General features: G+C 39.2%; 2 protein-coding genes across 3 annotated transcripts; both read right to left on the bottom strand.

Annotated features, from left to right (window-relative positions):
- Window positions 1–1,768: 1,768 nt before the first annotated feature.
- Window positions 1,769–7,908, bottom strand: LOC119991588 (cell division cycle protein 48 homolog). Its single transcript, XM_038837925.1, has 9 exons — window positions 7,750–7,908; window positions 7,501–7,666; window positions 6,652–6,880; window positions 5,171–5,937; window positions 4,064–4,285; window positions 3,883–3,954; window positions 3,484–3,765; window positions 2,701–3,060; window positions 1,769–2,313 (listed from the first exon to the last, which is right to left on the bottom strand). Exons 1-9 carry the CDS (start codon window positions 7,776–7,778, stop codon window positions 2,017–2,019), a joined length of 2,424 nt encoding a protein of 807 aa, XP_038693853.1. The 5' UTR covers window positions 7,779–7,908; the 3' UTR covers window positions 1,769–2,016.
- Window positions 7,909–14,756: 6,848 nt separating this feature from the next.
- Window positions 14,757–20,178, bottom strand: LOC119991134 (ABC transporter F family member 1). Of its 2 annotated transcripts, none has more exons than XM_038837367.1 (6): window positions 20,023–20,178; window positions 19,670–19,895; window positions 18,023–18,096; window positions 17,714–17,924; window positions 17,391–17,625; window positions 14,757–16,163 (listed from the first exon to the last, which is right to left on the bottom strand). In XM_038837367.1, the coding sequence occupies exons 2-6, from the start codon at window positions 19,886–19,888 to the stop codon at window positions 15,106–15,108; spliced, it is 1,797 nt and encodes a 598-aa protein (XP_038693295.1). In that variant the 5' UTR covers window positions 19,889–19,895; window positions 20,023–20,178; the 3' UTR covers window positions 14,757–15,105. The 2 variants fall into 2 exon arrangements, with proteins under 2 accessions (XP_038693295.1, XP_038693294.1); XM_038837366.1 differs by having other exon boundaries at window positions 20,002–20,162.

Consider the following 20,178-nt stretch of genomic DNA (forward strand, 5'->3'; position numbering starts at 1 on the left):
ATGCAACCAAAAGATAAAAGAGTTTTGTGGTTAACTTACTTGTAGTTGTAGAGGAGGGGGCAGCAAATGAAAGAGAGTGCAATGCGAACTCCATTTGAAGGAGCTTCTGACTCCAGTTGAACAGACTCCCTCAGGCCTCAACTCAACAGTCGCAAGTAGTCGATGATCCTATCTTGGTTTGGTTGTCGAATGATCCTTGCTTAAAGCCCCATTAACTCTCTGTCTATATGGGTTCGCCTCAAGCTTATTAGCCTTTTGAGCCCATCAGATTTTGTTTACCAAACATCAACACGCTGAGTCGCTGAGCATTCACATCTTCCATGGTCAAAATTCAAAAAAGGTAAGAACCCACCTCGCCACCCAAAAGTAATGGGAGAAATCACCCATAAATAAATTTGGTCGGTTCAAACTCTTGATCTCGAGCATTGTAGCTCATAGAGATAATCAACTAAGTTATCGCCAAATGGTTCAAAAAATAATGCTATTTTTTTTAGTAATTGAGAATTTCCCGATCCAACACACACCGGATAACTAAACAAGTTCTAAATTCGGACCGCCAACCCGCTCCACGCTAGTGACAAATAAGATCAAGCCTAAGCTCTTGCGAAGAGAATGAGGTCAAAGCCCACAAAGAAGAGTTAACTCCACAAAACCTCTCATAAGCCTTTGGCCCATGCAAGGAAATGATGTTGAAACCATTAGACCTTAGAGTTAAAAGTGCAACCTCTCCATTTACAAAAGAGTTGCTACAATCAACTTCAACATCTCAATCAAAACTAGGGATGGTAAAAAAAACCGATCTGAGCACTATTTGCAGGATACTCAATCCGTTTAAAACCCAAAAACCGATCCTATAGGTTTTGAAAACGGTTTTGGTTTTGGTTTTCAAACCCGTCACGGTTTAGGGTCGGGTTTGGTTTTTGATATCGGGTTTAGGGTACCCGAACCGTTTAATAAACGATCCATTATAGTAATAATATTATAAATAATCTATAAAGATATACTACTAGGATACTAAATTATAGCATGATAAAGCATATTAAAACCTATATATTTATAAAATCATACTCAATATTAATTTATATTAATATAATCATCAAAGAAAAAAAATAAAAATATTAAAAGTTAAATGGTAAACATGTACCCGATGATAAACGGTTATGAAACAGTTCCGGGTTTGAAAATTTAAATGGTTTTTTAAATGGTTTTGGAACGGTTTTGGTATAGAGTAACTTAAATGGAAACGATTTTGATATTTACTAATTGGAAGGGTATCCGACCCGTCTTCATCCCTAACCAAAACTTATTTGTTACAAAATAATTACTACAATCAACTCCAACATCCCAACCAAAACTTATTCGTTACAAAGTAATGTCATGCTAGCACTACGGAGAACAGCTCCGCAGGGGCCTTATTTAAGATGCTTCTTCAAAATACCTCTTAGAGACGAGCAAAACATTATAGAAATTAAGCTCAAATGTCTGCTGCACGTCTTAATGCTATGCTCAACAATCTCATCGGATATGACCAACATACCATCTAGTGTTCCTAGTACAAAGAGGACATTGGGTTCAGAGTAAGCCGGCTGGAGGAACTATTGGTGAAACCCCACTAATCCACCTTTAGGAAACCGTTATTACTCGGATACTGAAATGGGCATCACCTAAGAACTAATAAGGTCAACCCAAGTCTCAACTTGGAGCCCTCAGAATCATCACCACCACATCACCCAGTGGAAGTAGCAACAGTTGCTTCCAACCTAACTAATTAATACAACATTCATGCAATTGAAAATTAGATTTTGCCAAGTCAACCTGTTCAGGCTAAACGTCACTACAAAAACACATCAAACCCGAAGTAAATATAAATTCAGTAGCAGACACTGAACCCTAGAGTTGGAAAAGTCTCAAAATATTACAGTAATTGACCAGGAGAGCCATGTCCCAAGTGGGAAAAAAAGTTCTCCTACAGAGGTCTATATTATTAGGATGACAAACTTAAATAGAAGATAGAACTTAACTATACAAATCATCTTCATCAGCCCCAGCAGCAGCAGAAGTTGAAAACGGATCAGCAGCTGCTGCAGCGCCGGACCCTGTTTCTGGAAACCTAAATTCAGTTCCAAATCCCCTGGACTGCTGCAGCGTCTGTGCAAAAGCCTGGTATTTGCGTATATCAGCATCACTGACGCTTCTACGAGCAAACTTCATCGATTCCTCGAAATGAGCAGCCTTGATCTCTGCCACTTCTTCCTCGGTGTCCTCGTCCATAGATTCAGGATTCTCACTTCTCCTCCTCTCCATTTCGATATCCTGCAATAACCAAAGCTTTTTTTCAAATGCATTTCATTTAATTTTTTGATGGGAAGGAGTATTGTTATTATCCCATGTGCTGGAATAAACTGTAGTTTTTTGGCGAGAAGAAAGAAAGAAAATCACCTATGACACATCCACAAGTATATGATTGTGTACATAGGATAACCTATAAGGTAAATACAGATTTACGACAACATGATGGAATGCCAAACAACAAATTAAAGACGCAAACCAAATCTATAACATAAATACACATAACATTCTCCAGCAAGTCAGTAAAGGCAAGATGTATACTTTTATCAGGATTTCAAAATGTTTCAAAACCTTGAGCAAAATGGAAAGAGAACGAAAATCAGGCAATAGATGAAGCAGCCAGAAACATACCTTCTCTATATTCTCTCTTATAGCATATTTGCATGCTCGCTGACATATCTCCGTGATATCAGCTCCACTGAAGCCTTGAGTATATTTAGCCAGTGTCCCCAAATCAACATCTTTTGAGACAGGTGATTTTCTCAAGCAGGCTTTGAAAATTTGTAATCGTGACTCCTCGTCTGGAAGAGGGATATAAATTAATTGATCAAGACGCCCTGGCCGCAAAAGTGCAGGGTCAATAATATCAGGTCTGTTCGTGGCCCCAATGATAAAAACAGTCTTTTTGGCTGACATGCCATCCATTTCAGTCAGAAGCTGGTTTAAGACTCGATCTGCGGCACCCCCTGCATCCCCAACACTGCTTCCCCTCTGCAACAAGAATCAGACAAATTGTTAACATGGGCTAGAGGCAAACAAAATGTCCAATCAAAAGAAATGAGGCAGAAACAGAAGTACACATACACAAGGATCAACATTTTTCACAATACTATGTTCTTAAGCCACCAAGTGGTTAAAAGGCAAAGTAGTGTTGACCCACTGCCCCCACTTGCACACAGAGGAGAACAATGGACTACAAAGCTAGTGCCTAAAGGGTGAAAACACTTTGAACCCAATTAGCTCCTTTGAAGCCGCTTAAAAGTATTTCAATCCAAATATATTTGTATTCAAAAGTCAAAATAATGATTCCCAATTATAAATATACAACTTCAACTTGGGACCACATAACCCGCTGCAACTAAGATATGGGAAAAAAATAGCAAAATTGAAACATTCATGCAACAAAGAAACAACCTGAGTTGCAATAGAGTCAAGCTCATCAAAGAAAAGAACACATGGTGCAGATTGTCGAGCCTTGTCAAATATTTCTCGGACATTAGCTTCACTCTCACCGAACCACATGGTGAGCAGTTCAGGGCCTTTCACACTGATGAAGTTAGCCTGACATTCATTTGCAATTGCCTTTGCCAGCAAAGTTTTCCCACATCCAGGCGGACCATAGAATAGGACCCCTTTTGATGGTGACATTCCAAACTTCTCAAACTTTTCTGGATGCTCCACAGGGTACTGAACAGTCTGTCACAAAGAAATTTATGAAGCAAAAATTTTAGCTAAGATACCATACAAATAACAAATTTCAGATACAAAGGCGGCAAGACAGTTATGATGTATTTGAACTGGAAGAGACCATACCTCTTGAAGTTCCCTCTTCACGTTCGTGAGACCACCAATATCCTCCCAGCTGACATTGGGCACTTCGACAACCTGCAAGTTGAAAACAAATATCAGATTGCAATCAAGGAAAACATGTCCGCATAAATTCAGAACTTTTTCCAAGCTCCATCATGAGGAACTTCCACAAGATTCCACTCACTGTTTCACGCAATGCAGATGGATTGCTTGTTCCAAGAGCAATCTGGAAGTGATCATTTGTAACAGCCATGGAATTTAGTATCTCAGCATCAATGGTTTCATCCTCCAAGTCAATCACATCCATCTTTTCTCTGATGCACTGCAGAGCAGCTTCAGTGCATAAAGCAGCAAGGTCAGCACCAACATATCCATGAGTATCTTTTCCGATTCTTTCTAAATCCACCTGAAAAAATGAAGTTCAACCGTCATTGACAATCCAAGTTAAGAACAATAAATATTTGAATCCAATTAGATTTCATCCAAACCAAATGGCATAGTTTAGGAACTTTTTTGATTTCATCAAAGTTGAAGAATCAAAGAATTTATCCTACAGGTTGGGTTAATTTCAGAAGTTTTGATTGAATTATGCTCCAAAGAGGAAAAAGAATCGAATAATCATTCTATGATAAAAAGATAGTAATCACCCTATTGCATTGTGTGCGTAACAGATATATGCTAGCCAATCAATCATAAAAAATGCGTCATGGGTTTATAACGGATCCATGGGGTAGGGGGGTTGTTGAGAGATTGAAAAGAGGCTAAAACTGGAAAGGCATTTTATAATTTTTATGAAAATGGAATTCTAGTCCGCATAGAATCATGATCGAAAGGTATCTATTAAATCTAGTCTAAAAAAACTTGACTAATTATTTTTTTAATTCGTCCCAATGCATTGATTTAATCCGGTATTGGTATAAATCTCATAAAAAGAGGGGACATCGTCTTAAACTATGAGGTTCAAGCACTCTTGATTTCCAATATGGAGATTGTGTGGACTTGGTGCGTTAGTATGTCTAGTCTTAGTCATCTAAATCAAAACTATCAGATCAGTCATACAAGTCCAACAAAACTTTTAAAAAACTAAGTCCATGAACCTTGTCATTCCAATTGCCAAGGCAAGGCACATCAGACCCGTATCAATGCACTGATTTTAATCAGTCAATATCATACCCTAGGCAAAAGAAGGGGGGGGGGGGAATAGACATGCATGATACATCACCAAAGAGAAAATAAGAAAGGCGAGAAATAGAAGAAAAAACTTCAAAAATTAAATAAAAGTACCACGTACATTATCAGAAAGCTTCATGTTCTTGGTATGGATGCGAAGAACTTCAAGACGCCCAACTTCATCTGGAACTCCAATGTCAATTTCCCTGTCAAACCTACCAAACCTTCTCAGAGCAGGATCAATACTGTTCGGTCGGTTCGTAGCACCAATAACAATAACATGGGCTCGCGATTTCAGTCCATCCATAAGAGTCAAAAGCTGTGAAACAATCCGCCTTTCAACTTCACCATGGGTTTTCTCACGCTTGGGAGCGATTGAATCAAGCTCATCAATAAAGATGATGGAAGGGGCATTCTTCTCAGCTTCTTCAAATGCCTTCCTGAGATTGCTTTCACTCTCACCAGCCAATTTGGACATTATCTCTGGGCCATTAATACAAAAGAAGAAAGCACCAGTTTCATTAGCAACAGCCCTGGCTATCAATGTCTTACCAGAACCTGGAGGTCCATACAATAGAATTCCTTTTGGTGGTTTTACACCAATTGATTTAAAAAGTTGAGGATGCCTTAATGGCAGCTCCACTAGCTCACGAATCTGGGCCATCTGTTTGCGAACACCACCAACATCGTCATACCCTATTTCATCCAATCTATCCTCATCCTCCCTTCTCACAGGCTCTCCCTCGCAGAATATTTCAGTGTCTGGTGCAACCACACAATACTCTCCAGGGTCAGTTTCAATCACTTTGAACTCCACACTTCTCATCCCTCCTCTAACAAGGAATAGGTCTCCTTTCCTCACAGGTCGATAAGACTCTAAGAAGTACGCTGCAAATGTAATTGACGAAAGAAACAATCACTCCAAACAATATCATGTTTAAATAAATAAAAAAGGCTACCGCAAGCTAAAAGGAACCTCGACAACACAAAAACACATATTTGTCAACAAAATTCAGCAACGTGATATAATATCCTAAAACAGAATGTCAGGGAACATAAACATATTTGTGAAAACACTGATCTGGCAAAAATAGCCACAAATAAACAAATAGATGAAGCAGGTTAATGATCTACCAATTAGAACAAAAAAGCTAAGCGATGTCAAGAAATGTAACCCTCACTCTAGTGGAAGGGGGAATCAAAATCTGTAATAGCTGCTATTAAAAATCATCAACCAAAGTGAAAGTATTTTGAGCAAGCAGATCAAACAATGCTGAGAAACTAGAATATAACAAAAACAACAGTCATACCGTTTATAGAGTGGTCTGCCATAATTAATTAGGAATGTTATGCACAACAAAAAAAAGCATACATCTGAAAGTACAAATTCTAGCATAGTGATGGGCATTGATTATATGCATCTATGGGAAGTTTGTGTGGTGGGAATATCAATCATACATAAGGCCACATGTTACCGATAATAGATAATACATGCACAGTCACCACCTGATTAGCCTCAATGAGGAACTCCATGTCACGTTTCCTTCCAAACTACCAAATATAATCTGAAAAAAAAGAGGAAAAAGGTATGTGGAAGCTTACGTTTCAGATATGCATCAAACAGGTTCCCAGTAACACCTTCTATTGTATCGTCAATTGGCAATATGTGAACACGCTTTCCATACTTAACATCCGGGCATTGGTGCACAGATACAACATCTCCTAGTCGAACCCTTAGATTTGATCTAACAACCTTGTTCATTCTGATCCTTGGCTGCTCACATGAGTCATCAGCAAGAGCAATACATATTGTATCCTTCCGTTTCTTACCCTGAAACAATGTAGGTTGTGAAATAAAATTAAATAAATAAAAAGAAAATATAAACATTGCCTAAACTGATGTCCAGATAACAAAATCAGTAATTAGTAACATTTAATTACCTTGAATGTATACGATTCACAGATTAATACAATGAAGCATGAGCATACACATCAAGCAAAAGAAGAATGTTAAAAATTACTAACAATAAAACTGTCACTGAGCTCTAAACTAGACACAAAAGAACACAAGCTGAAGCAGCATAAAAAAATCAACAAGCTCATCAGAGCACATAATAGCACCTCAAAGTGCAGTGGATTTGCACGATTGAACCTAAATTTAGATTTCAATGGCATGGAATTGTACAAACGTAATACATAGTCCAGTGAAAAAAAAATTGTCAAAGGAAAAAAAGGCTAAAGACACAGATACAGAAATAGCACTTCTCCAGAATACCAAGAACAGAGAAAAAATAAACTAAATACGAAGGGCCCAAGATTATCACCAAACCCTAACACAATCATACAAAATTAGGATTTGCACGAAAACATTCCTCAACTTATGTACGAACCATAGAAGTAAAGGAAAAGGGAAGTAAAATTCCAAAGCATCCCGAGATACGCCTAAACTACCTTGATGAGAATGGTATCACCACGGAAGAGCTGGAGCTTCTCCATGGTCTCTGGGTGCATCAAAACGACGGAGTTGTCATCGTTGACGGCCTCGTCTACAACTAGCCGATTTGGCGACTTTTTCCGTTCCAAAATCGCCGTCGAGAAGTCCTTCTTCGTAGATTTCCTGCAATAAACAAACTCAATCGTCAACAAAACTCGCAGTACATATGTAATCGACGAAGCTTAGGCGACTCAAAGAGTACTCACGAGTCCGAAGATTCTCCTTGGTGAGCCATCGTGACAATCCAAAGATTTTTCGTACGCTTGCTTGGCTAACTGGAAAGGAATTTATAATGGATGGGTGATGAGAATGGAGTTGGGTAGGTTGCCATAGATATTTTATACAGTTTCCAATTTTAATATCTTGTTTTTCAAGAAAAACCCTTTTCCTATCAGGGAAAAGAAGAAAGTTTGTGTTGGGTTACCAGGAAACGGAAAGGACTATTTGGGCTTAAAAGTACTTGAGCCGACGAGTTGGATAAATGGGCTACATTGAATCCAAGTCCATTATATGCCCTCCAATGGGTTTTATTATGTAGTGGGTATGACCCATCACAAGGTCCACAACATTTAGTGAGCCCACTTGGGCCCGAGGGTTCATAAGCCGAAGCGAATTAGAGCACCCAGAGTGGGTAGCTAGCCATTCCACAAGAGCAAATACACTCACTTTGCTATTGCCATTGCCATTGCCATTGCCATTGCCATTGGACACATCATGACAGGATCTTCAAAATGATCGTACCAAAACCAATACTTGAATGAATTGTTGCTTCTTCAAGAACAAGAGCTCGAAGATATTGCCATGATAGAGTAGGTGGTTGAGAATCAGTGTTTGATACACCACCAAATTGAGGAACAAACGACTGTTGACTGAGAAATTGTTGCTGATAAAACGCAAACGACGCTGCTCGCATTGGTGATGGGGGTGTTGTTGTGTGGAGTTAGGATTCTCCATGGATGGAACTGAGGTTGCGATCGTAGAGCTTTCGTTCAAAGAAGACAGAGAAGCTAAGGCAAATATGGAGAATTGAAGGAGAAACGTACGAAGTAGAGTGAACTGGGCCCCTCTTGCGTGACTTTTGGGCTTTTAGAGTGTACTCCAAATAAGGAGTGGCTCCAAATTTTCAGCCCATTTAGAGTGTCATTTAGCTCCCACTGTGGGCTAGTAGTGCTACACTTATCAAAAAAGTGTGTTTTGTAGGGATTGAGGGGAGATCCGGTACACCAAGTACCGGACTAAAGTCCTGTGCAGGTTATAAGTCGTTGGATTGATCCAACGATCCACATTTTTTTCCCAAATTTCACTTATTTTCTCTCTCCACCAAAACAAACATGTCTCTAAAATTGTTCTCTCCATCTTCTTCTTCCCCTCAATTTTTCACCACTCCGATGACGTCTACCCATACCCCTGCTACCCACCACGCACTAGATCGGCACACCAATGACCTCCTTACCCCGAATAGGTCCTTCTTCAACACCACAGTGACAATAGAAACAGCTTTTGCTCTCATTATTTTCGTCTACTCAACAACAACAACATCAAATTTGTAATCAAGATCATTCAACAAAATTTCTGCGCTTAAAACAACGACGCTTGAGTTTTTGTGGGTTTTTAAAAGGTTAAGACCCAAGTGGCCAAGTCAATGGCAAGAGCCCCTGCACTGTATCCATGCCAGAAAAGATTGTAGCTTTTTATATCCTCTCACATGGAGTATTTGTTGATGAGAATGGAGCAGAGAGGAGTTGTGGGAGAAGTCGCTGCAATTCACAAGGGGAAGATGAAAGGGTGAGTGGGGGATTGAATTTGTGGTGGTTTGAGAAGAAACGAGTAAAGTAGGGGAGAGAGAGGGAGTTGGAGAGATGAGAAAAAATTTAATAAAAAATTGAAACAGTTGGATTTGCTTTTTACAATCTAATGGTTTATAATGTGCACAGGATTTTATCAGTCCGTTTTGTAGTGCTACACATAGAGCCCATTGTGGATGCTCTTAGCAGAGCCTACCCAAATGGAAATATGCAGGTTGGATCCAATTCTAAATTTGACAAGGATGATGGAATTCTACACAAAATACCAGAAAAAGCAAATCGATTACTCATTGTTGATGGTTAAGAACTGGAATCATCTATATATGTTAACACTCCCCCGTATTTATGGACTGAATATACGAAACCCAACAAGTGGACTGTATGGGTTAGGATTGCTTGTGGGTGATCCGTCCATTGGATATTCGAAAGACCCAATAAGTACCCAAACAGGTGGAGTTGGCTCCGATACCATATTAGAATTTTCAGCCCATATATATATCTATAATATTGTCCACTTTGGGTTGTTCGGGTCTCGTGAATATATCGGGTCCACACGACTTTACCTTCCCAGGAGGTCACCCATCCCAATAGTGCTCTTCAAAAGCACGCTTAACTGTAAAATTACTACGAGACGTTCTCCTTCAGGAAAACTCATTGTTAATGGTTAGGAACTTGAATCATCTATATATGTTAACGTTAGTTTTTTTTAATACAGGGGTAAGGGGAGGATCGAACTTGAAACCTCTATGAGATACCACACACATGAGTGTCATCTGACCTATTTGAGATTCTCAATTAGTTTAGTTACTATTGTAAGTTATTGCATTTAACAAATTTTTTAATGACTACAATTTTGATGCCCAATACTTGTTTCTTAAATTTGATGAACCATCATAAATAAACCCAATAAAGCAAAAGAAGCTTTGAATGAGAAAATTGTATTATTATGTTATGTCTACCCAAAATTGTGTTGTGTTCGTTAACCGTTTATTTACTTTGTGGCTGATAAGAAAAATCTTTCAACGAGAAAATATCTTCTTATAACTAAACTAGGTAGTTGCCGCGGGACTGAGAATGAGAGATGATAAAATAACCTTAAGAACTCTCACATGCAGCACATTTTGATGATTTGTCAAAGAAGTGGTATCAAAAATCATATTCTAGACAAAAGACATCCACTCAAACATAGTAACTATTAAAATTCGAAAATGCATATTAAGAAATGAAAACCATTATGCAAGTCATTCTCCACACACTATGATGAGCTTACTATTTAAATCCAAACTTAAAAAATCAAGTTGAACAAAAAAAATGAGATTTCATACTCTGAATCATTTAACTCACTTGAAGTTCATTTACATGAATTACTTCAAAAGTAAATCCTCGATATGACTAATTCCCTACACTTTGTACTTTCTGTTTCTGGGAAGCCAACAATACATGAATACTAAAACAAAACTTAAAACAACATGCCATAACAAATGAAAAAGTTCTCATCGAGAAGCCAACCGAACACACGATATGAATCGTTGACCTGAAACATCCACAAAAATGCACCAGACAAGTATTATAATTCTAAATTTACCTCAACAAGAGAATCCCTCAAGTTGTAAGCTTGAGCAGGTACCTGAGTAAAAGAAGGTAATATCATTAGCCTATATATAGTAAGCACCTCAAACCCAAAAGTTGATATAAGCATAAAACTTCAAAACAAAAGGTGTGACATGCTTATATTCTCACCTTGTTAGCAATGTTGTTGGAGAGTGATAGAGTCGCTCCCATACACGCTCTGCATCCAAGGCCCAACCGACACCCACCCATATGGGCCGGTTGTACCCAAGGCCTCCAGCCCATACTAGAAAACCTTGGGTACTAAGGGAGGCCCATACCTCCCCCTATAAACAACACCTTAGCTCCCACATATTTCGATGTGGGACAATCCTATCAATACCCTCCCCTTCAAGACTAACGCCCACGTTGGTAGAGCACCATGGTCAGCCCCTCCGCAGGGCCCTTGGCCTAGTGGGTCGAGCACCATAGTCGGCCACCCCGCAGGTGCATCCCCAAGTTGAAGGCACAACAAGATCGTACGCTCCGATACCATTGATAGAGTCGCGCCCATACACGCTCAGCACCCAAGGCCTAACCGACATCCACCCATATGGGCCGGCTGTACCCAAGGCCTCTCAGCCCATACTAGAAAACCTTGGGTACTAAGGGAGGTCCATACCTCCCTCCTATATATAACACCTTAGCTCCCACATCTTCCGATGTGGGACAATCCTATCAATACCATTAATAAGGACCCCTCCATACCAGTGTTTCATGGGCTCTGGAGAGTCCAAGCCCAAACCCCACCCTAACAGTCCAATAGGGCCAGCTCGCATCCATGGGTGCACTCACCCATGGACCGGCTGTAGTCTAATGGGCCTCCACAATACCAATGTTTCATGGGCTCTTGTGAAAACCTATTGGACATGTTAAGGAATAGTCTTTGCCCTCCTTATAAACAGGACTTAACTCCCCTATCTTTTCGATGTGGGAGTTTCTATCAGAGAGCCAATCGAAACCCTTGTAAAGCCCTTTCTCGGAGGTTGCAAAAGTGCTCTGGATGTACCTGAAATATTATAGATGATACAGTTACAGTCATGTTAAGACTAAAAACTATTTAAGAGCAAGAAACATCACATTCTTATAAGCTCACCAGGGACGTTGACGGAGGGAGTGAAGACCAAGCTTCTCAGTGATCTCAGCACCTTGTAGGACATTGTTAAAGCATACAAAGCCTAAGTTATTGGAATATGTTTGGTTGACTATTAATTTGTGTCGCGGGTGTTATAATTTGTTGCTGGCGAAAATATATAAACAATACTCTCATTCAAATGAGTTCACCACTTTGACAAATATATTCTCCAAAACATCATCAATTGATATTAGGAAATGCAAAAACATTCAGGCATGCACAATAACTTCATGGTACTATGTCTAGTTACTAGATGTTCTTGTGGACTCAGTTCTCCATCCCTTGTATTGACACTCTAGTAATGGCATTGATAATGTTTGAGAGACAAACATAGAAAACATATTGAGCTTTTGATTATACCTGACCATTCGTATTGGCCTCCAGTATTCTACACAATGTCAAGTGAAGTGTCAACTATCGGTGCATAAGTCGTCAGCCCTGAAAGCAATAACATAGTTAATCAAAGACAGATTGGGTTGCAAATTTGCTTGATCAAATGACACATTGGATTGAAAAAAAAAACTGCATGCAAGTCTCAAGTTTGGGACTATGTTTTTGTAGCAGGTCAAAACTTTTTCAAAACCATGACAAGGGGATTGATCACTGTGAAAGCTAAAAACTTCTTGATCATGAGTAGTGGTTAAAATGAACAAAAAAAAATCCAATCATGATAATTTTTATTAGAAACGATGGAACAAAAGGTAGTAGGATTATTCATCATCAACTTGAGAGGGAGTAGACTAATTAATTTTCCGTCGCCAAAGTCAAAGCAAGGGATCAAGTTGTCTTCAACAAAAGGGGCTAGAGTCTTTCCAATGACTAAGATTGCTTTCTCATATGAATTAGGCGTATCAACAATGGCGTGCAAGCTCCGATTATTTCACTAAATTGTTTGCGGTTAACAATGGATGAGTCCACTCTTTTACTTCTTTCACCCCTACTCTATGAAATGACTTCATTTTTTTTGTTCTTTTTGTCTGACATTCAAAAAAAATAAGGCTTTTTTTGTCTTTTTAATGTCAAAAATAAAATGATTCTTGATGTGGCAATTCAAGAGAGTGAGGAACGTTTTAGGGACTATCATTTTTTTTGTCTTTTTTTGTCTGAAATTAAAAAAAAATGAGGATGCTTTTTATCTTTTTAATTTTAAAAATAAAATTAAAAAGACCTGAAGCCGGACTTTATGAGATATGAATAGAGCTGTAGAAGGAAAGGCGGAAGAGAGAGATGATGATTTGGGGTATGAAAAGGCGGGAAATGCGAAGAACACGGTGAAGAAGATGACGACAACTAGAAGGCAAAGTGGATTTGTGGCCTAGAAGAGATCGTAGTAAAATCCGGTCATGCTTACCTTGATGAACCCACTTTTGCAAGAGAACAATTTGAGTAAGAGAGGTGAGCTGCAAAGCAATGGCCAACCTTCCTGAATAAGCCCAAGGAAAAAGACAAAAATCTTGAGATCAAACGGCTCGCATTCTTACACACATACCCTCCGCAAGATCAAGACACATAAGTAATTTCTGGTACATGAACCGCAGAATTCAGCACAAGCTCTATAAGCTCTGTGACGAAGAGATGGTGACACGTCCACAAAGTGGCTCCCAAAGAAGACAAACTCCATAAACGATTGACAGAAGCCGACAAAATGGAGTTGTCCAACAACATGAACCGCACGATCAAAACCAATCACAACTCATCGAACGGCCGAAATTAAAAGCAAGCCCATAACAAACGCCCGTACAAAAAACAGATTCTAGCAATCTTAGATATCTTAGATATAAGTAATACATAGATCGATAGATAAAGTTAATACATGAGACGTTCTAAAAAAAAAAATCAGACCTCCATTCTAATTTAAATTTTTATTATTTCAATAAAAATCATGCTACTGTTGTTAATTAACAGTGCCTTTATTACGAGCCGTATTTTAGAATTTACTTTAAAGCAATTGCATCATAAACTAATGCAAGAAGTTAAACTAGAAACCCAAAAGAAGAGATTTGATACATCAAAATCTATTCTGAATATGTAAAATAGACACTGTAAAGAAAAGCTACTGCGTCACTATTGCAATCTCTAAATATAAAATATAATATAATATAATATAATATTACTCTCTCACATTAAAAAATAGGCACGATATTTTTAGAATTTTTAATATAAACAAATAATATTATAGATATTTATGATAGAGATATTGATGTAGATAGGAATACAGTAAATAGACCAAAAAAACAATTGTGTTTGAATAACTAAAATAAAGAATTTGTTGAAAGACTCTAATGTGAGTACTCTTAAACCCAAGGAAGAGTAATCTTTAACCAAGAAAGAAACAAGGCCCAGAACAGAAGGCCCATTCAATAGCCTAGCCAAAAGTCCGAAACCAATAACTAAACCAAACCTTCCAAAACATCTCCTGTAAAAATTCTATCAATTAGTGAATCTGATTCTACTATTCTAGTCAGGCACTTGAGATCATTGAACTGCTTCAGGATCCTCATTTACCTCCATGGCCTGTAAAATCCTGCCAAGCATCTGAGACGCTCTAACGTTCCAGATGATGTACATCTGAACAAATGGCCTACAAATCAGATATTGAACAGGGGTAGTAATCTACAGATTTGCCTGAGCAGCTGGCTGAACTGGAGATAACTACCATACAGTATGCTTTAAGAGTACAAAAATATAACTAAAATTTAACTGCGGCAGTCTAGATAGTGTGTATCATCATAAATACTTGGTTCATACCACCTTCCTCAACATCCAATAATACGTTATGCTGACAAATGTAAAATAAATCAAAACAACAAAACCATCGGCTAACAGAGCACAGATATAGCGTGATATGTCAGCTCCAAACAATACTATTGTAGCCTCCCAATCAGCGAATCAACCCCAGGTAAGCATCATCCAGATGTGGTCAGAATTCATCCCCCCACCTGGCGGTGATGGCTTGTAGGCCAGGATGCAGCACACTGAGAAGTGCTGTAATCTTCAAACTCCTCCTATCTGGCTCAATCAGACAAACCAGCCTTGCTCTTCAGATGCCGCTTGAAATCCATAATGTCACCCTCCCACCGGGTGACAGCTTGATTTTCACACACCCAAATCTCCTTGGCAACCTGGTTGATTAGCCTGAAATCATGACTAACAAGAACCATGCCTCCATCCCATTCATTCAACGCCTCTGCCAGCGAATCAATTGTCTCGATATCCAAATGATTAGTAGGTTCGTCCAGAAGTAGTAATTGAGGTTGCCTGTATGCTAGCCATGCAAAGATCACCCGGCTCTTCTGTCCATCAGACAGATTATTCATTGGCATCACCTGTGCTTTGCCAGTGAGTCCAAATTTCCCAATAGCAGCCCTCATCTTCTCTTCCTCATTTCCTGGGTATTCCCGCATCATATACAGAAGAGCAGACAGTTCCAAATCAAGTTTCTCAGCCAAGTGCTGATGGTATTGAGCAATTCTAAGGTGATTATGACGCCGGACCATGCCATCAAGAGGATGCAAATCCCCTGTCATCAGCTTCAGCAACGTACTCTTCCCAGCACCATTGGGTCCAACCAGAGCTATTCTTGAATCCAAGTCTACCCCAAAATCAATATTCTTGTAGATGAGATTCTCAGGTGTATAGCCAAAAGTTACTTCAGAAAACTGAAGGACAGGAGGGGGAAGTTTCCCAACATCAACAAAACGGAAGACCAGAATTTGGTCTCTAGCCACCTTCTCAGTGAGACCACCCCGCTCCATTTTTGCAAGAGTTTTCTCTTTGCTCTGTGCCTGTCGAGCTAGTTTTGCTGAACCATGCCCAAAACGGGCAATATACTCCTTCATGTTAGAAATCTGCTCCTGCTCCCACTTGTACTGCTTCATCTGATTCTCTTCCAGTTCAGAACGAGTCTGAACATACTGATCATAGTTACCACTGTAGAGCTTCAACTTCCTGCTTTGCATATGTATGATATTCGTGCAGACACCATTCAGGAAGTCCTGGGAGTGTGATACCACAACCAAAATGCGGTCAAAGTTCTTAAGGGTCTCCTCCAACCAGACACAAGCTTCCAAATCTATCCAGACAAGATGAAATACAATTAGCATCAAACACATCCAGATTTCTTTAATAAAATGAAAACATATATGTAAAAAAAAGTAAACAAAACCCATGCACAAGGCTCCCGCAACGGGTGGGGTCAGGGACAAACAAGATGTACGCAGACATTAGCCCCACATGCAACTCTACCATGTGACGCCTGTAATGAGAACACATAGGTAACTTGACAAAAAATTAAACAGCTCCAGAAAAACCGCCAAAGGACAATATCCTATAAAGTAGCTCCAACTAAATGTACTCAAAAGCAATTTCAATTTTCCCTTAACTCATTAATTCATGTATGAATTGCCCAAAAGACCTAAATTCTTATTTTGGATTCCACGACAAAGAAAATGCACACACAGCGGGTAGGGTAGCGGACGGATATTTGATATCCATATACTACCCGCAAAAATTGTATCCAAATCCGTACCCGCCATTTACCCGATAATATTTTGCAAAATACCCTTCATATCCGCACCCGCCGGGCACGGGTAATAACCGCCAAACATCCATACCCGCTAATTTCATTTACGAATGGGTATTTAACGGTTAACGGGCGGATAATAACCGCCAATACCCGTACCCGCACCCACTTACCCGGCCAATAGGGTTTCCGGTTTTGAATAAGATCAATGCATGAGAATACCTCAATACCACCAATTAATTAGGTAGGACTAAAAGTGTTCCTGTGGCGGGTAAACGGGTAGTGGGTAAATGGGAGTGCTCCCCCATACCCGCACCCGCACGGATAAAGATCTTCATATCCATATCCACTAATTTTACTCATTTATCCGTACCCGTATCCGTATCCAATGGTGCGGATAAGCGGATATCCACCGGGTACGGATAAAATTGACATCCCTTGACACACTTGTATACCAAAGACCAAAGTCAACATCAGAAGTAAAAAAGACATCTTCGGATGCGTCAGGTAATGACGTTGGCCCCCCAAAACAAAGATCATCACTAGAACTCATCATGTCAATGTTATGCATAAGAGAGAGACTAATATTATGATTGCTAAGGTGTCTTCATAAATATATAAAAGTATGAGCCAAGAAAACCACCACCAACTCTAGGACGCCCATGAGATGGAAACATTAAAACTAGCCAGGCGCAGTACACAATCAAAGCATAGACACACAAAACAATCAGGCATTTCCAAATCTTTCCAAACACAATTGGCACCATAATAACTTACCAAGATGATTGGTAGGCTCATCAAGCAACAGAATTGTCGGATTCATAAATAAAGCTCGAGCTAATGCAATCCTCATTCTCCAACCACCAGAAAAATCACGTGTTTTCTTTGCCTGCATCTCTTTGTTGAAACCAAGACCGTATAAAATTTCAGCAGCACGTTTCTCGGCAGTTGATGCATCCATGGCTTCCAGACGCTCATATAGACGCTCCAAGGCCTCTCCACCTCCATCATCCTATGGCCGAAAAATAAACATGCGAGTCACAGTAATGCACATTTCCCACCTAATATAAGTTAAAATTAAGAAAATTAATCAACAAAACCTGTGCTGCTAAAATTTCAGCTTCCTTCTCCAACTTTAATCTCTCCTCATCACAGTTTATGACAGCCTCAAGTGAAGACATGTCAGAGGCTTCAATCTCTCTGGAGAGGTGATAAATATCCATGTGATCTGGTATCGGGAGTTCGCGACACCCTATTGCAGTTAGAAGAGTTGACTTTCCACATCCATTTAACCCAAGCAACCCATATCGTCTGGAAAGTTAAAATATAATGAACAATATTAAACAAATTAACCAATAACTCAAATATATGCTTAGATTTTAATGAACTCGGGAAGGTAAGATCCAAACCTGCCATAATTCAGTTCAAGTTCTGAATCAACGATGAGATCGTGTCCATGAAAAGTAACTGATAAAGACTCAATCTGCAAGAAAAAAGTTAATCATTTCATTGTAAATATCGAAGATGCATGCAGCTATCTTCCCTTTCTTCAAAAAAATTAACCCTAATTCCAAACAATGTTTTTTGGTAAAACAATTTTAAGAAAGTGATTTTAGGTAGCTTCAGAAAGAAAGTTTCAAGCATCGAATGAAAACACAAAAAAGTTTTCAAAACCTGGCACTGTAATCAATGAAAGAAAGATGGGGTGATAAGCTAAAAATAAAGCGTGGTTCCAGAAAAGGGCCAAGATTAATAAGAAGTAAAAACGGAAACACACGTGTGCACATAGTAAGAAAGCACAGAATAAAGGTTCATTACAGTCCAAATCTACGAAAAATGCCAAACAGATCATTTTTCCTCCAATTTCCAGGAGTTAATACTTAATATACGGAGGTCAATAATGGTAACACATGAATAGCGGACAATCCAATTATACATGGTCAACAGAATTCTTCAAAAAATGCTAAAAACTTTTGGACACACTTGATTGCTTAGCGTCTCAAAGTTTGAGATGCTTCACATGGAAAAGTACTAGAGCACTCACATTAGTCTCACAGGACACATGGCACTACCAACAAATAACTAGTCCATAACAGTGTTGGTTTCTTTAGTTTCATGGTGTATGAATGACTAGTAGGCGGATATTTTCAATACCAACAGATTGCATTCAGTAATTCAATCAAAGACATGCTGAAGAATAAATGGCCAAAGCAAACAAGAAGACTAACTCAAGAAGTCATCTAAATTTAATTCAGTCCTCAAGCCACCCACAATCAGTACACAACACAATATCGATAAGAGAAAACACACACAACTCACTAGTGGCATCACCCAGTCCATAACTTCAAAACGCATAACCCGCAACAGGTGTGACTTAGGCGCAGCTTAGGTGGGAGAATATGTCGTGGCGGTGTCTGTCCCGGTGGGAGTGTGCGCATGAGTTGAGTGGGTGCAGCGAGAGTTTTTCTTTTTTTAACAAATATATTGAATGCTTTTAATTGAATATTCTATTATTTTGTCCAGATACGGTGTTGATGCCCAGAACTACCAAGTCAATTGACTTCATCTCAACTATACCGATTCATAGCAGATATTGATGCAGGAGTTATTTTGTTAGAATCTGTAATTTTCAATCTGTATTTTACAATCAAGCTTTACAGACACTATTGCGAAAAGAATCTCTCAATGTTCACATTCACCTTATCCCCGTCAAAAAGTTAAGCCCCTCTAATAACATTACTGAACAAAAATGAAAAAAAATAAAATATTACTTCAGTTTATCCGTTTGGAAACAGTTTTCTAAAAAAAAAAGAAAAAGGCAAATCAATCAAGATTAAGTCCTAAGTCAAAATAGGTCTCTTTTTTAACCTGAAATAAATTCAGTATAAACAATAATCAAACAAATCGAAACCTCTACCGTCTATTTAATCGTGGGAAATCATCGAGTACGAACCCAGAACAACAGATCCTTATAATTCTTCATAAACTCGCACTACTAAGAACAAAGAATAAAGAAATGCTTAGGTAAACAAGTAAAAAACTAAATCAAAAATTACCCTAATATCCCTAGATAGTGGATGCGAGCAGAGCACGCCCGTGCAAGTCCGATCAGATATCTGGAAACCCGCAAGTCCGTCGGAAACCTTGTCAACACCTCCGTTCTGAGAGTCCGACGCAGACTTGGCCTTAGAGGAAGCGGCGGCCTTACCGCCTCTCTTGGCGGCGGCTGCGGCCTTCTTCTGAGCTGCCTTCTTCTTGCTTGCGTCCGACACCATCTTTAACCTACAAAAGCGAAACAAAATATGAATCGATAACTTATAATCAGCAAAACATAAAACTTTATGCATATATATCCATAAAAGGCATCGGTGTGTTAAATGGAGCGCACCGGTGGAGGTGGATTTCCGACCTTGCGGTTAGATCTAGGGTTTCGTTTCGGCGCTGTGTAATTACAAAACCGAAGAGTAGGCAAAACAAGACCCGGTGGCGAGGGTTAGACAGAGAGGGTGCGAAGGAAACGGGGAGAGTTTTGGAATATAAATACGGTATTGGGAGGGATCAGGGG

The sequence above is a fragment of the Tripterygium wilfordii genome, chromosome 22 (assembly GCF_013401445.1).
Source record: "Tripterygium wilfordii isolate XIE 37 chromosome 22, ASM1340144v1, whole genome shotgun sequence".
NCBI lineage: Eukaryota > Viridiplantae > Streptophyta > Magnoliopsida > Celastrales > Celastraceae > Tripterygium > Tripterygium wilfordii.

Excerpts from the sequence above, each read along its gene's own strand:
- LOC119991134 (XM_038837367.1), bottom strand. The coding sequence starts at position 19,888 with ATGGTGTCGGACGCAAGCAAGAAGAAGGCAGCTCAGAAGAAGGCCGCA. Across the intron at positions 17,626-17,713 it reads CTGAAATTTTAGCAGCACAG|GATGATGGAGGTGGAGAGGC; the intron begins GTTTTGTTGATT and ends TTTCGGCCATAG. Across the intron at positions 16,164-17,390 it reads TGAGCCTACCAATCATCTTG|ATTTGGAAGCTTGTGTCTGG; the intron begins GTAAGTTATTAT and ends TTGTCTGGATAG.
- LOC119991588 (XM_038837925.1), bottom strand. The coding sequence starts at position 7,778 with ATGGCTCACCAAGGAGAATCTTCGGACTC. Across the intron at positions 4,286-5,170 it reads ACATGAAGCTTTCTGATAAT|GTGGATTTAGAAAGAATCGG; the intron begins GTACGTGGTACT and ends TCATTTTTTCAG. Across the intron at positions 2,314-2,700 it reads TAAGAGAGAATATAGAGAAG|GATATCGAAATGGAGAGGAG; the intron begins GTATGTTTCTGG and ends TGGTTATTGCAG.